Source organism: Octopus bimaculoides, chromosome 4 (assembly GCF_001194135.2).
Source record: "Octopus bimaculoides isolate UCB-OBI-ISO-001 chromosome 4, ASM119413v2, whole genome shotgun sequence".
Classification (NCBI taxonomy): domain Eukaryota; kingdom Metazoa; phylum Mollusca; class Cephalopoda; order Octopoda; family Octopodidae; genus Octopus; species Octopus bimaculoides.
The window spans coordinates 15,000,350-15,016,156 of record NC_068984.1 but is presented as its reverse complement, the minus strand read 5'-3'; the positions used below and the strand labels follow the sequence as shown (position 1 = coordinate 15,016,156).

Below are 15,807 nucleotides of genomic sequence, written 5' to 3'. Positions count from 1 at the left end.
AATTCTTAACCCTTTTGATACCAACCCAGCTAAAACTACCTCTGGCTCTGTAGTACAAATGTCTTGTTTTCAAAAGTTCTGAATTAAAAAAATCTTCCACCAAACCTTAGTCACAATTTATGTTCCTAACACTAGCTTAATGAAAACTAAGAAACACAGAGCATCTCAAAAGAAATATGGTAACAAAAGGGTTAACAAATGATTAATTTAACCCTTTCGATACCAACCCGGCTGAAACTGCTTCTGGTTCTGTAGTACAAATGTCTTGTTTCCATAAGTTTTGAATTAAAATCTTTCACCAAACCTTAGTCACAATTTATGTTCCTAACACTAGCTTAACGATAACTAAGTTATTTTACTAAATTCTTTGTTATATTTAAAATTGATTGAAAGAAACACAGAGCATCTCGAAATAAATACGATAATAAAAGGGTTAAGCATCAAATGACTGTGAGAATCCAGTAAAATAAAATAGAAACCAATGAGGTTGACAGATAAAAAAGGTGATTGAGAACTGCTGTGTTAACCTAAACAATTTAAAACACTTAATAACTTACCCAGAAAACATCTTTCAATTCTGTGTGCCAACATATTCGCTTGTTTTTCGTCATCAGAACCAAGACCAAAGTTTTCATAGTCACCATAATCATCATCTAAAAAACAAAACAGAGGGAACAAAATTAATAATACATGAAAACATATCTGGATGATTCTATCAACACAATAAAAATGGGGAAGCATTTTTGTGGTCATTACATCGGTTACAAATGGCAGAGAATTACCTGAAATCACACTAAATTATTTAAAAAAGGAACGATGAATTGATAACTGGCAATTTGTTGGTTATGACAACGAGGGCTCAAGCTGATCTGATCAATGGAACAGCTTGCTTGCGAAATTAACTTACAAGTGGCTGAGTACTCCATAGACATGCATACCTTTAACATAGTTCTCAGGGAGTTTCAGCATGACACAGAATGTAACAATACATGTACTACTAATTTTTGCTAGCTGAACAGACTGGAACAATATGAAATAAAGGATCTGACTCAAGGATACAATATGCAGCCAAGTATTGAACTCAGGACCTTATGATTGTGAGCTGAATATCCTAACCAATGAGCCACTCACCTTCTGGATGAACTGATAATATATTTTCTGAATTACAAAATAATGGGACAGTTATAACCAGAATGCCTTTCATTGTATCCCTTTCACCTGAACTGACTGAGGCTAAACAACAATACCTGGTTGCCAATATGCTGTGCTTGAGAAGACCTTTTGAGTCAAGTGAAATCATAGTTGTGGCCGATGCCAGTGCTGCCTGACTAGCACCTGTGCCGGTGGCGCATAAAAAGCACCATTCGAGCATGGTCGACGCCAATGCCACCTGATTGGCACCTGTGACAGAAGCATGTAAAAAGCACCATTCAAGTATGGTCGATGTCAGTGCTGTGTGACTGGCTCTTGTGCCGATGGCACCATTTGAGCGTGGTAAATAGCAGTGCTGCATGACTGGCCCCCACATAAAAAGCACCATTCAAGTGTGGTCAATGCCAGTGCCGCCTGACTGGCCCCCAGTGGCATGTAAAAAGCACCCACTACACTCTTGGAGTGGTTGGCATTAGAAAGGGCATCCAGCTGTAGAAACTTTGCCAGATTGAACTTGAACCTGGTTCAGCCTCCTGGCTTGCCAGTCCTCAGTCAAACCGCCCAACCCATGCCAGTATGGAAAGCAGACATTAAACGATGATGATGATGACAGGTATGGCTGTATGGTTAAGGAGTTTGCTTTCCAACCACATCGTTTTAGGTTCAGTATCAGTGTATGGTACCTTGTGTGGGGATTTGGTATACAGAAACTGAAAGAAGTCCAATGCATGCATTCATATATGTATGTGAAGGTGAGGGTCTTTGTGTCTCCTTATCTTGACATCACATAATTGTTGCAAATGAACATCATTTATTTCCAATTTTTTACAAAGAAAATGTCTGGCCATTGGTAAATATTACCTTGCTTAGAAACAGGTGAATGTTGGCAACAGTAAGGGCGTCCGGGTATAGAAAATCTGTCAGAAAAGGATAAAAACCTCCCAACAGGAAGCTTTTATCCTTTTCTGTTCTTTTTGTCATGCAAGTTATTCGACAACCTGACTAGAGCTGGTGGCACAAAAAAGCATACACTGTAAGGAGGTTGGTGTTAGGAAGGGCATCCAGCCATAGAAAACATGCCAAAGCTGACGTTACAGTTCAGTGCAGCCCTGCAATTTGCCTTATCCTGTCAAACAGTCCAATCCATACCAGCAAAGAAAACAGACATTAAATGATGATGAGGAGGAGGTGGGAAGAAGAAGAGACCACTAGATGGTTATGACTAGAATGCCTCAATTGGGGCTGGTCTGAAGTTAACCCCTTAGCATTCAGATTATTCTGTCAGATGTAAAGCTTATTTTTTTCACATAGTTTTGAGTTAATAAAGCTTTATCTCAAAACTTTGAGATTTTGAAAAGCACCCAGCTATAGTAAGCAAGCCAAATAAGACCTGAACCTGGTGCAGCTCACCGGGGCTGCCTGCTCTGGTCAAACCATTCAATCCTTGCCAGCATGGAAAATGGATGTTAAAGGATGATGAAAATGATGCTTATTTTTAGAACGACACTGTAGAGTAGGTATGAGAGGTCAGATCTGGCTGGTTTGAACACAAAGCAGGTAGAATATTTGGACTGGATATGGCCGATTTAAAAAGCTAAAATGATAATAGGCTAGTTGAGGTTTTTCCAGCTTACCATCATCACTGTTTTTTTCATTAGGATCGTAGAAGTGGGGGTCTTCATCAGGATAGTCATTTCTCCAGTTGTTTTCATCATTGCTGTCTGAATCTTCCTCGACATATTCATCAGAATCAGACAATCTGTCGTCCATCAAAATCTGTTCATACAGTTCAATGGACGAGGTGCTCTCAAGCCAGCGATAATCAAATCCGGAACGGTTTGTATAATATAAATCATACACATATTCTCCGTTTGTGTTGTGATGTACCTTTTCCCTTTCCATGGGGACTGAATTGCAGGTGACAACATCCTTATGCTGGGGCTGGAAGATATAAGCAAGAAAACAACTAATGACTCGAAAACTCATCAAATGATCAAATACAAACTTTGACAATGCTTTACTAATCAAATGGAATTTTCAATAAAGCTTTACTATAGAAATACTAGAATGTTATACAAATTAAGATATTTATTATTTTGTTCTTTTACTGGTTTTACTCATTAAATTGTGGCCATGCTGGGGCACATTGTTCAAGGGTTTTACTGCATTTATATGCAGAACATAGAGGGGACAAACAAGGACAGACAAGGGGATTAAGTTGATTACCTTGACCCCAAAAGGATGAAAAGCAAAGTCAACCTCAGCGGAATTTGAACTCAGAACGTAACGGCAGACGAAATACCACTAGGCATTTCGCCCGGCGTGCTAACGTTTCTGCCAGCTCACAGGTTTTGCTTCTTTATGTTCTAATGCAGAACATCACCATCATCATCATCATCATCATCATCATTTAACGTCTGTTATCCAGGCTGAACGGTTTGACAGCAGCTAGCAAGCTGGAGAGCTACACCAGGCTCCAACAGACTGTTTTAGTATGGTTTCTATGGCTTGATGCCCTTCCTAATGCCAACCACTTTACAGGAATTTACTGGGGTGTTTTTACATGGCACCAGCACAGGTGATGTTTACAACATTAAAGGTAGATAACTCTGAAAGTAGATTAACTCAATCACTCACTAAACTGAGTCCAACATTTGGGATTGATATAAATGCACTAAATGTGTAGAGAACAAACGTTTCATTAATTTCCAGTGCTTAGTTCAAGTCTAATGATAGATTGCCACCAGTATTTGACTGGTACTTACTTTATCAACTCTAGAAAACTGACAGGCAGAGCTGACCAGGATTTGAAGTCACAAACTAAGGAGTCTTAATGAAATAAAACAAACCATCCGATAGGCTATCAATTTTAACAAACCCAAAATATGGATTTCAAATTTTGGTACAAGGCCTGCAATTTTTGTGGAGTGGGTAAGTCACTCGTATCGACCCCTGTGCTAAATAAATACTTATTTTATCAACCCTGAAAAGATGAAAGGCAAAGTCAACCTCGGTAGAATTTAAACATAGAATGTGAAGATGGACAAAATGCCGGCAAGAATTTCGCTTGGTGTGCTAACGACTCTGCCAGTTTACTGCCTTCTGTTCCCCAAATATTAATTTATAATATAGTTACAGAGACACAAATTTCGTGGGTAGTGTTCATCGTCGTTGTTTAACGTCTGCTTTCTATGCTGGCATGGGTTGGACGGTTTGATTGAGGACTAGTAAGCCAGGAGGCTGCTCTAGGCTCCAATCTGATTTGGCAGAGTTTCTACAACTTGATGCCTGGCATTGGACATGCTCAAATGGTGCTTTTTACATGCCACTGGCATGGGTGCCAGTCAGGTAGCATTGGCATCAGTCATGCTTGAATGGTGCTGTTTACGTGCCAGTCAGGCAGAACTGGCATCACCATGCTCGAATGGTCCCTCTTACATGTCACTGGCACAGTCTTAATTGATTAAATCAACCCTTATATTTCCCAGGTACTTCCTGTGCAGGTGGCATGTAAAATACACCATTTTGAGCATGGCTGTTGCCAGTACCGCCTGACTGGCTTTCGTGCCTGTGGCACGTAAAAGCACCCACTACACTCTCGGAGTGGTTGGCGTTAGGAAGGGTATCCAGCTGTAGAAACTCTGCCAAATCAGATTGGAGCCTGGTGTAGCCATCTGGTTCACCAGTCGTCAGTCAAATCGTCCAACCCATGCTAGCATGGAAAGCGGACGTTAAACGATGATGATGATGATGGTGATGATGATGATGAGCCTGGAAGGATGATAAGCAAAGTGGATCGCAATGAAGGCTGATTTTGAAACATAAAAAGGATGAAAATTCAATAGTGCAAAATGGCATTTTATGTGACATAAGAACAAATTTGTTAAACTATGATGAAAGAAAGAAAAAAAAGACTAATGGAAAACTCACATTTGCAGTAATGGGGACCACATCCTGTTCAATATCATACAGAACATACAATTTGTCCCTGTCAGGGTCAGTCACAGTTTCTTTGGTAGCATCTTGCGTTTTTTGTGAAGTAGTTTCATCGTCAACATTTACAGAATCAATTTTATCCAATTCTGGGCTCCTGTATTTTGAAATAACAAAATATCGTTTGTTCTTCGATGATGCCTGGGAAATGGTGCGGCTTCTAACAGTAGGGTTCTGGCAAGCATGACGTTTATATTCTTTCTCAAGTTTTTCCTTTTTGATTGCTTTACGAATGTGCTGTGAAATAGCATCTGCCTAAAAGAAAAGAAATAAGGAACCCCTAAATTTTTTAGGCTTAAAATTTTGAAAAAAGGCTTTATCAAGGATTATGATATTATCCATGTATAAGAAACTCCCATATTCTTTTAACCTAATTTTTGACAACTTCAATTCACATGTTTTCTTTGCGAAAATGTATCTGTTTATACATACATGGGTTGTTGGCACTCCGTCGCTTACGACATCAAGGGTTCCAGTTGATCCGATCAACGGAACAACCTGCTCGTGAAATTAACGTGCAAGTGGCTGAGCACTCCACAGACACATGTACCCTTAAATTAGTTCTCGGGGATATTCAGCGTGACACAGTCTGACCCTTTGGATTACAGGCACAACAGAAACAGGAAGTAAGAGTGAGAGAAAGTTGTGGTGAAAGTGCCCAGTAGGGTTCGTCACTAACCCCTGCGGGAGCCTCGTGGAGCTTTTAGGTGTTTTCGCTCAATAAACACTCACAACGCCCGGTCTGGGAATCGAAACCGCGAGTCCGCTGCCCTAACCACTGGGCCATTGCGCCTCCACATACATCGGTAAACCGCATGTTAACATGGTACACAGCCAAACGGTTCCATCAGTGAGTTTTATTTCTTCATCATAACCAGGACAAGTAAATTATGACTTTAACTATCACGGAGACCTAGAAACGAAGGGCCCATAGCCCACCTAAGTTGGGGTTTGACCAGCGACAAAATAACAACAACAACAATACCTGCCGTGTTTAGCTCTCACAAGAAAATGACAAAGTTACAAGTTTTATTTGAAAGATGTTACCTTATCAACAACAGTTCCGGCAAACTTTAACTCTGTAGTAACAATCTCCTCATTAGGTGTATTCACGTTCTCAATCAAGCGATTCTTTTTACAAGAAACAACAATATTTTCCAAAGGTCCATCGGAAATACGACGTTTCACACGAATAATCGCCGCCATGATTCCAAATTTGAATTCTGAGAATTCAGCAAGGGAGATAACTTCAATTTCTTCTCATACCTTACATGGACGCGGAGATTTTCATTTCTAACATATGAACATGGACATCTTTTAGAACATTGCCATTTTATAAGATTTTGCTGGGAAATTTTAAAATTGACATAAACATTTATTTTTTACATAAAAGAAAATTACAGGAGAACTTTCATCTAATTCTTCTAAATTTTTCTGTTAAAACTGCATTGAAACCATTTGTGGGGAATTTTTTTTTTTTATCACAGCGACTGGTCGCACACCAGAAGGTTTAAAGGAACCTACTGAAGCAAGCCAGCACGCTGGCAGTATTAACACGGGCGATGGTGAGGCTAAGACATTGGGAAGCCAAGCGCCCTCACGGGCATCACCTGACACCTCGGTGAGGCGAGCTGCCAACGTTGACAAGAACTTCGCGGTTAGCGGCTCAGCCCCTCCGAACGTCTCAAACGTCACAACTTGGAAAAGATAGTTCACTGTCAGGTCCCGATACTTCAGGGTTTTCTTCCGTTCGGCTACGGGAGCAGTAACCCTTTACATTAACTGCAGCATCCAGGATTTGGGAGGGAGCAAAGGAGTCGCAGACTGGTGTCCCAAATGAGGCACCTGCCTCTAACCGAGGTACAGAGGGTAAGACCATCTGGTCTCTTTCCATCACTTCTGGATAATCTCAACTGCTCCAGAACTGAGGAGATATTAATCTGAGCCAGGGTCCGCTTAACGATTAAGTTTAGCTCGGCGTGACGAACGAAGCGACCAGCATTTAGGCGGCAAGACAGACCGTGAAGACCTGTGGGGTCGAGGGCCCTACCACAGCGGCATCTCGGTCCCCTACAGACGTCAGCTCCCACTCTGTGTGCAATGGAGATTCGGAGTTCATTTAGACTGAGTAGACCTCTAATGTTGGCCACAGGCAGGGTATCAATCCAGTGCCCTGAGAATTTTGCACTAGCTGAAAGTAGGCGACACCTTGAAAATTGATCAGATTGATCAAGGAGAGTGTTGAAAATGACACCTGAACGCAGATTGTCCCATACTCTCTGTTTCCGTCTATCCTTCACTGTAACCGGAACTGACAAACCCACCTCTCTCCATTGTGAAAGAGCTTCGTCTATCTCCCTGTTACAATTAGTCCATGCTGGAGAGGAGAGGGTGTGGCCTACCAAAGGGGAGCAAGCATGGACGGAGGAAAGAAAACAGGGAAGAGATAAAGACGAGTACTTGCGCAGACTTAGGGAGTCTGGGGAGAGTTTTACATTGAACAACCATTCGAGTTTCCTGAAGATTAGGTCGTCAAAGTATTATCCTTTCTCTAACAGATGTATTATTCTTTATCAACTTCTTTATCAAAGTATTATTCTTTATCAACTTCTCTGATGTAGATTGGGTTGTCACTCCCTCACTCTCCTATCCGCTGAGCCTAGTATTTTTCAAGGTGAGGCGTGGGTTTCTTTAGAATGAGGCGTAAGTAATCAACAAATGAATAAAACTTGCAATAAAGTTATAATTAAGTCTACAATTTAACGCTTGTTGAAGTGAAGGCTGTTATTCTTTTTCGTCGGAGGTCACCAAATGCAGCGGCAAAAATGTGTCTGCACGTCGGCATTGTCAGTGCAGCGGTAAGAGGTAGCCGTCTGCCAAATGTAGCGTGTAGATGTAACACTTGTAAATGTAGCGAATTGTTGATGTGAGGTTCTCACGACAAGAGATACCAATGAAGAAGAACTTCGAAAAGGAAGGAATATTATTTACAGTATTATTTACATCTTTTATTTGCCCAAGACAGCAGTAATTGTAGTCGACAATGACAAAAGGTTCTCCTGCTGGCTGGTAGTCAATAGTGTGGAAGTTGCGCTCTGCTGGTAGAGAGAGAAAGCGTAGGGATTGCACAGTGCTGACAAGAGAGGGAGAAAGGATAAAGGCGGCATCGTCCCTTTTTGATTTCGGCCGAAAGCTGCTCTTCATATGACGACCGAAAGACGAAGAGAAGTGTCGCTCCTGGTCATGGCTGACACAAAAAGGAGGGAGAAAGGAAATGGTCTCTGTTATATAGACTATGCTAGGACGCAGTTCAGATTCTAAACAAAGGACTGATCTTTAAGTGACTATGAAAAGGTCTTAGGTCACGTGTTTGCTATACATCATTCACTGTGGAGATGCAAAGATAAAGAGATTTAAGAATTGTTTGACAAGAAACAAGCGAATGGTTTCAGTTTCGAATAACAGGCAGGGCCAAGCCAAGTCTTTACACATCTTATCCACGGTTTCTTGGCCAAGCACGAGGCAACTCTGCTTTTTGATCTTGGCAAACTTTTTTGTTCCCAAAGTAAGAATCCTAAAAGTCACTGATTTCATACGACAGCAAAGTTCGACAAAAATTCGTTGAGAACTGCGCACTAACGCCAGAAAATGCTTTCCAAGTCGTGTTCCGAAACTGATGTAACTTTTAGTTGTTTCTTTGTATTAGAAAGAATGGGAAAACAATCCATTATTAGAATTTTATGGACTTATGAATATATAATAATATTTATGTGTATAATATGACTTCAACAAATTCTTTATTATTTATATGAGACAGTTTGAGTCAATGAAAGAACCCCAACGTGGTTGTTTGACCTGCTGGAAATAGTCGTCAAATCTTCTTTGAATCTCGTCCTATCGAATTAAAAAAAGACTTGTTAGATAATGTTGTCTTGGGTTCCCTGGACATAGGGGAAAAACAGGATGAAGATTAAGATGTCTTCATAGGTTTGCTCAATCAGAGCTGACCTGCGGCTAAACAACAACACGAGACTGTAAGTAAGAAACAAAATCAGTTTTTTTAACTCATCAGATGTAAACTATCTGTACTTTACAATCCTTCACGTGAAACGAAATTTTATACAATCCATAGTTTCGCTCACCAGTCTTTGTAATTCTAATTCCAAGTTTTTAGGATCGTTTCGTTTTAATCTTCTGTTCCATATTTTAGATGTAACCTGTTATACAACATCATGGCTACCTGCATGGGGCATGTGCGTTTATTTGATATAACGAGAAGAATTTCTCGAAAAGTATGGACTCAGAAGGTAATTATTTGTTACAAAATTGATGATTCCTACCTCTGGAAAAGTTATGATTTTAAATGAAAGAATGTCGTTTTTTTTTTCTTTTAACTTTATATGACTTTACTGCTATCACAACCGGTAATCTCTTGTCGTTGCTTATCTACCGATTAAAAGATTTCTAAGTAATTATCTACAGAATACTGATCGCTTATAATATATCATTTGTATGTTCTATAAAATAGTAGTTTATATTATTTTGGGGTAGAAATAAACGTTGTTTATTCCCTTGTTGGGTTGGTTACCCTTCCTGTTGACCTTCAGCGCACCGTTCGTCGTCATATGACGCTAATACAATTGTTAAACTGTTTTGTTTACAACTACTCGCTAACACACTTCAAATATAAATATTAGGTATATTTGCAGTTCATTGATACAAATTCTTGCAAAGATACTCTTGTTATTTTTAGCGATTCCTTAATTATTGCAAAGTTATTGAAACGAAGAGGTTTATTTGTTGGTTGCATCAATGACGTCTTATCATTTATTTTAAATATCTATCAAAGCGTGATAATAAATGTTAATAAAAGAAATTGGAAGTTTTTTTTTTATCAATTGTATTTGGTGGAAGAGTGATTGTCCAGAAGGGAAAAAGAGGGACCTTCGCAAGACGACCGGAAGGGGACGAGATGACGTCACATCGGCCAGCGATAGGTCAAGTCTTTCTTACGATATCTGCGGGCGAAACAAGACGTCGAGGTCTGGACTTATTCTGCCACGGTGCGAGGGTAGGTGGAATCAGTGATCACCAATCGGAATAGAATTCACATACAAGGGGCTACTGAATTGGTGATTAAGCGTCGCCTGGGAATCCTGCTTACCTATCTCAGAGGTCCTTAATGTTCTATGCATCAAAACTTCTCTATCTCCATGAACAGAGATTTCAGAAACGGTCTCCAATGGGGGCCATATCAATCTTGTCTCTGTCAATAGTTCAAAAGCACAATCACTGCCCTTATCAAAGAAACACACGTTTAGCTTCTCTCTAGTCATAAATAATACACAACTAAATCCTAAGTTGCTACAAATTCTAAACCTCACTGTCTCTGATGATCTCTCCAGAACTGTATTTCCAAAGATTGGTCTTTCCTCTTTAGGCCCAGAAAATGCTTTAGTTCTTAATTCTCTAAAAGGTTAAAGTACTGCTCCTGTGTGTGCAGCATCCGCATCTTTCTGATGTATCCCCTGAAAAACCACCTAGCTGAAAGACATGGATGTTCACTAACACTCCAGCTTATGGCCCCACATATACTGTGTTTTTGCTCTGCCTTTTTTATTCTTTCACTTTGGATTATCACTTAAAAGTCAGTCAGTCTTGTGTTGCCTCTCTGCAGGCTCTCTTAACTCAGTTACCTAATCCCATTTTGTATCGGTACCCTCTCGCCTGATCCTGCGTTTTTTACTACATTCAATCTTCCTTTTAATTATGTCTGAAAAAATGATATATTCTTTTTGAGTAAGTAGAGACAGTGTAAGGGAGGTAAAATAAATAATAAAAAAACTGAAGAAAACTGTGGTTAGTTAGTAATTTGTCTGATCTAACTCTGTTAGGGTTTGACCATAATACCATACAAGTTCATAAATTAAAAAATAAATCCACCATTTCATCTTTATTTTATTGCTGTATTAATTTTGTTTGTAAAATTCTTTATATTTTGTAGATGAACATATCAATGTTAGCTTCAAGGGAATACACAGTAGCTTCTCTCAACCATCTCTGCATAGGACGCTCTTCGTTGAATAAATTCAGTCTTCGGAGACCACATATTGCTCTTGCATCACCTTCTTTATTTAATTCTACAGATGCTGTGAACCAGGCTGCTTCAGCAACAACAGTAAGCTGTTCTTTTGTATATTTTCCAATCTGTATTTAGTTATTATCATATGGTTTTATATATTTTTAACCCTTTTGATATCCACCTGAAACCATCCTGTGAGCTAAACAAAATCTGACATCAAATCTTCAATGTTAACTTACATTCCAAATAAGGGTGTCGAGCTGGTAGAACCATTAACACACCGGACAAAATGCTTAGTGGCTTTTGTTTGTCTTTACATTCTAAGTTCAAATTCTACCAAGGTCAACTTTGCTTTTCATCCTTTCGGGATTGATAAAATAAGCACCAGTTGAGCCCAGGTGTCATTGTAATAGACTTACCTGTTCCCTTGCACTTGCTGACTTGGTGTTGAAAATTTGAAACCAGTTCATGTTCCAACTAACAGTTTAATAACAACAAAATTATTTAACTAAATTTTTCATTATTTTCAAAATGAATTGAAACAAAAGCAACATAATTAAAAAAGAAATGGTAGCAAAAGGTAGTCAGTAATTTTGATTGGCTTTCATCATCATCATCATCATCATACGTCTCTTTTCCATGCCGGCATGGGTTGGATGGTTTGACTGAGGTCTGGAGAGCCAGTGGCTGCACCAGGCTCCAATCTGATCTGGCAAGAATTCTACAGCTGGATGCCCTTCCTAACACCAACCACTCCGTGAATGTTGTGGCTGTTTTTTATGTGCCATCAGCACAGGAGCCAGTCAGGTGGGCCTGGCATCGATCATGTTGGGATAGAGCTTTTTATGTGCCACCAGCACGGGAGCAAGTCAGGGGGCACTGGCATCAGCCATATTTGGATGGTGCTTTTTAAGTGCCACCAGGAGCCAGTCAGGGGGTACTGGCGTTGACCACGTTTGGATAGTGCTTTTTACGTGCCATTGGCACAGGAGCCAGTCAGGGGGCACTGACATCGGCCACCCTGATATAGCTACAGCTTCTTTTCCCATTGCTCTGTTCAATAATGTATTGCCACAGACTGTTACAAATTCTTTTTCTTGAGATTCTGTAACATTCAAAGTAAACTCTATGTGGAAAATAATACTGTTTTTCCAGAGAGGTAGATATGTCTTATACTTTATACTTGTTTCAGTCATTGGACTGCGGCCATGCTAGGGCACCGCCATGAGGAGTTTTTTAATTGAATGAATCAACCCCAGTACTTATTATTTTTTTGTGTAAAGCCTGGTACCTATTCTATCAGTCTTTTGTTCTGAACCACTAAGTTATGGAGGATGTAAACACACTAGCACCAGTTTCCAAGTGGTGGTTGAGGACAAACACTGACACAAAGACACACAGACAATGGGGTTCTTTCAGTTTCTGTCTACCAAATCCATTCACAAGGCTTTGGTCAGTCTAAGACTATAGAAGAGGACACTTGCCCAAGGTGCCACACAGTGAGACTGAACCCAGAACCATGTAGTTGGGAAGCAAACTTCTTACCACACAATCACGCCTCAGAATATTTAATGCTTGAACTCAATATTTGTTGCTCAGAATTACTTAAATATTACTCTTACCTCTTATTAATATACAATAATATTTCTTTCCAGGATAGCTTAACAAGCAGCTTACCTGCAGGGTACATTCCAGAACCACCGCCTCTACCACCACCACCAGTAGAAACATTGAATGCATTAGGAGAACCTACCTTCTCTAGCCTGGGCCTAGCCTCCTGGACACCAAGTGGTTTGATACAAAGTGCTTTGGAAACGCTTCATGTCAGTGTTGGTCTGCCATGGTGGGGTTCAATTGTTCTAGGTAAATCATTGTTTCTTTCTTTAGCAACAGAAATATTTCTTTTCTTGTGTGGCAAGTAAACAGCATGAGAAGTGCGTGAGGAGTCTGGTGACGCCTGGTTCAGTGAGATATAGATACTGAATGTTGAAGACCTGTAAAGGATATTACACAGCCAATGATTCAGTAGATGTGTACTTGTTAGCCTCCCTTTTCCCATCTGATGTCCTTTGTCATCGTCGACAATGATGGATGAAGTAATGAATTGTGAGCCTTTATAAACAGGCTCGGTTGAACAGAGAGAGAGAGAGGATATTTTCTGTAATTTCACTAATATATTAGCTAACTTTAGTATCACTTTTTAACACTTTTAGGAAAAGCTTTTGATGCTTTTCTAAGCTGTTATAGGTTAGTTTGGTTTCCAAATTGAAACAATTACATAACATGTACTTGTTTGTTAACAACTCAACTATGAAGTGAGAGGGATGCATATTTTTCAGTTATATCATCATCATCATTTAACGTCCGCTTTCCATGCTAGCATGGGTTGGATGATTTGACTGGGGACTGGTGAACCAGATGGCTAGCATATATTAATACCATGAATGTAGCACAAGTAAATCCAAAGACCCAGTCTTCAGCAAAATGGAAGTGGAATAGTAAAAGGATTTTATTCAAGTTAAACATTTCAAGATTTATTTTCCCTTGTATTCTCTGAATGAGGAACTTTTATGTTCCATATTCTTCATTTGAAACTAATTCCTGTTGCAATCTTTTCCATTTGTTTATTTTCTTTAGGTACAATTATTGTTCGAATGTGTATGTTCCCTCTTGTGGTTTTAGCTCAGAGGAATGCTACCAGCATGAGCAACCACATGCCTACTATTCTACGTCTACAACAGAACTTCTCTGATGCTCGCTTGAGTGGCAACCCTGTTGAAGGTAAGCTTCTCCCAGATCACTATTAGTGGTTGAACACGTAATTCCATCCCTTATTTAACATGTCTTCCTGATATGTTTTATTGCCATAAGGTTTCAATTAACTTGAGGATCATTATTTCTGTTAATTAAAAATAAAATTTCAAATGAACCAATGAAGGGGTCTCAATTTTTTTGCTTGACTTGTTAGAAATAGCAAATAAAATACCCTCAAATCACATTTTACTGTCTTAAATAAGGAAAGGACACAATAGATAATGTTGACCCAAAATGGATAGAATGGTTATGGATGTAATGTCTTTCAAGCATAGTCCTGCTTGATCAGCCCTGACTTGGGTTAAACAGCAACACTAAATAAATATTCAAATTTAAATGCTTAAAATTAAATTTTAACTGAAGTTATTTAACCCAGGTCAGCTCTAATTGAGCAGATCTGTGATCAAAGGCATTCTGGCCATGACCTTCCTGCAATTTTGGTGGGGCACAATGTATCCAAGATGACTTTATCTAATGTGTCCTTTAAGGTAGTAAAGGTGACTTGGCTAGGTCAGTAGGGGTTGTTGTCTTGTGAGTATTTGGTCCCCTCACTATTGTTGGTGTTATGAAAAAGCCCCCAATACATTCTGTATAGTGTGGCATTTTGAATGGCATCCAGGTGTAGAAACTGTGCCAAAGTAGACATTGGAACTTTGCACAACCCTCTGGCTCATCAGTTCTATTTGAACCATCAGACCCATGCCAGCATGGAAAAAAAACATTAAATGATGATGGTGATGATATAATTATTTTAAAATTTTGTCATTAAGGTTGATTATGCATCAACACGTGTATGAGCAGGCCTGGGCATGGCTGTTTATTTTAACTAAGACTGGTAGTTGGCCATGCAAGCAAGTCTTCCTTCTCCACACGATCAGTATAGAAAGACTTTTGTTTTGGACTGATACAACTTGGCACCAATGATGCCACAGGCCTTGGTGTCAGAATGCCAAAAACTGGAACAGATACTGCCAGACAACTTGCCTGTCTTTCCAGTTGCTCTATTAATCCACTTGCTTTGGATTGGTATTCTTTTATTGACCTTGAAAGGATGAAAGCAAAGTTGACTTTGGTGGAATTTGAACTCAGAATGCAGTGAGTTGGAACATACTACAAGGCATTGTATCCAGTGCTATAACGATTTTGCCAATTTGCTCTTTTATATTGTGGTATAGTTGTTTGGCAAATACACTGTCTCAATGTGTTGTTTCATTGGGATGATGTGATTTTGTTTTTCTGTTTTTGCAATCATTGAGTTGGAAGGAAGAAAGGGAAGTGCCAGTAACCCTTTCCAGGTCCTCTGAGTGTGGTTGGAGGAAAGAAGGAAGTTAATGTTGAAGTGGACACTTGGTCTAAGGATAATTGTAACAATTTGTGCTCTAGTAAAGGTATTCAAAAGCCAGGTAGCATTGTTAAGTCTAGGTCTCTGGAGCAGAAGAAGTGCATCTCAAAAGCTTCTACACAGTTTCTAACTACCAAATTTCACTGTTAAGACTTTGGTTGATCTGAGTCTACAGTAAGAATGCAATGTACTGCACAGTGGGATCGAACCCAAAAATGTGTAGATGCCAAGAAAAACCTTTCAGCCATATCTTAACCACACAGCCATACTTGTGTCCAGTGTTAATCACACAACCTTACTTGTGTCCAGTCTCAACTACACAGCCATACAACCACACAGCCATACTTGTGTCCAGTCTCAACCACACAGCCATACTTGTGTCCAGTCTCAACCACACAGCCATACTTGTGTCCAGTCTCAACCA

At 39.6% G+C, this 15,807-nt stretch overlaps 2 protein-coding genes across 3 annotated transcripts in view; one reads left to right on the top strand and one right to left on the bottom strand.

The window, feature by feature from the left end:
• The window catches only part of LOC106877027 (probable RNA polymerase II nuclear localization protein SLC7A6OS), a 7,200-nt gene extending 813 nt beyond the window's left edge, over positions 1-6,387 (bottom strand). Inside the window, exons 1-4 of the mRNA XM_014925813.2 lie at positions 6,193-6,387; positions 5,083-5,400; positions 2,787-3,093; positions 558-653 (exon numbers count right to left, since the gene is read on the bottom strand). Coding sequence (XP_014781299.2) covers positions 558-653; positions 2,787-3,093; positions 5,083-5,400; positions 6,193-6,351 — 880 coding nt within the window. The 5' untranslated portion in view covers positions 6,352-6,387. The remainder of the gene's footprint in view (positions 1-557; positions 654-2,786; positions 3,094-5,082; positions 5,401-6,192) is intronic.
• A 2,968-nt stretch (positions 6,388-9,355) lies between these two features.
• LOC106877053 (mitochondrial inner membrane protein OXA1L) overlaps positions 9,356-15,807 on the top strand; it is a 13,452-nt gene continuing 7,000 nt past the window's right edge. The window contains exons 1-4 of one of the 2 annotated variants that reach the window (XM_014925845.1): positions 9,356-9,452; positions 11,150-11,323; positions 12,883-13,090; positions 13,865-14,008. In XM_014925845.1, coding sequence (XP_014781331.1) covers positions 9,378-9,452; positions 11,150-11,323; positions 12,883-13,090; positions 13,865-14,008 — 601 coding nt within the window. In that variant the 5' untranslated portion in view covers positions 9,356-9,377. Of the gene's footprint in view, positions 9,453-10,102; positions 10,217-11,149; positions 11,324-12,882; positions 13,091-13,864; positions 14,009-15,807 lie in introns of those variants that run through there. The other variant, XM_052966896.1, reaches the window with a different exon arrangement.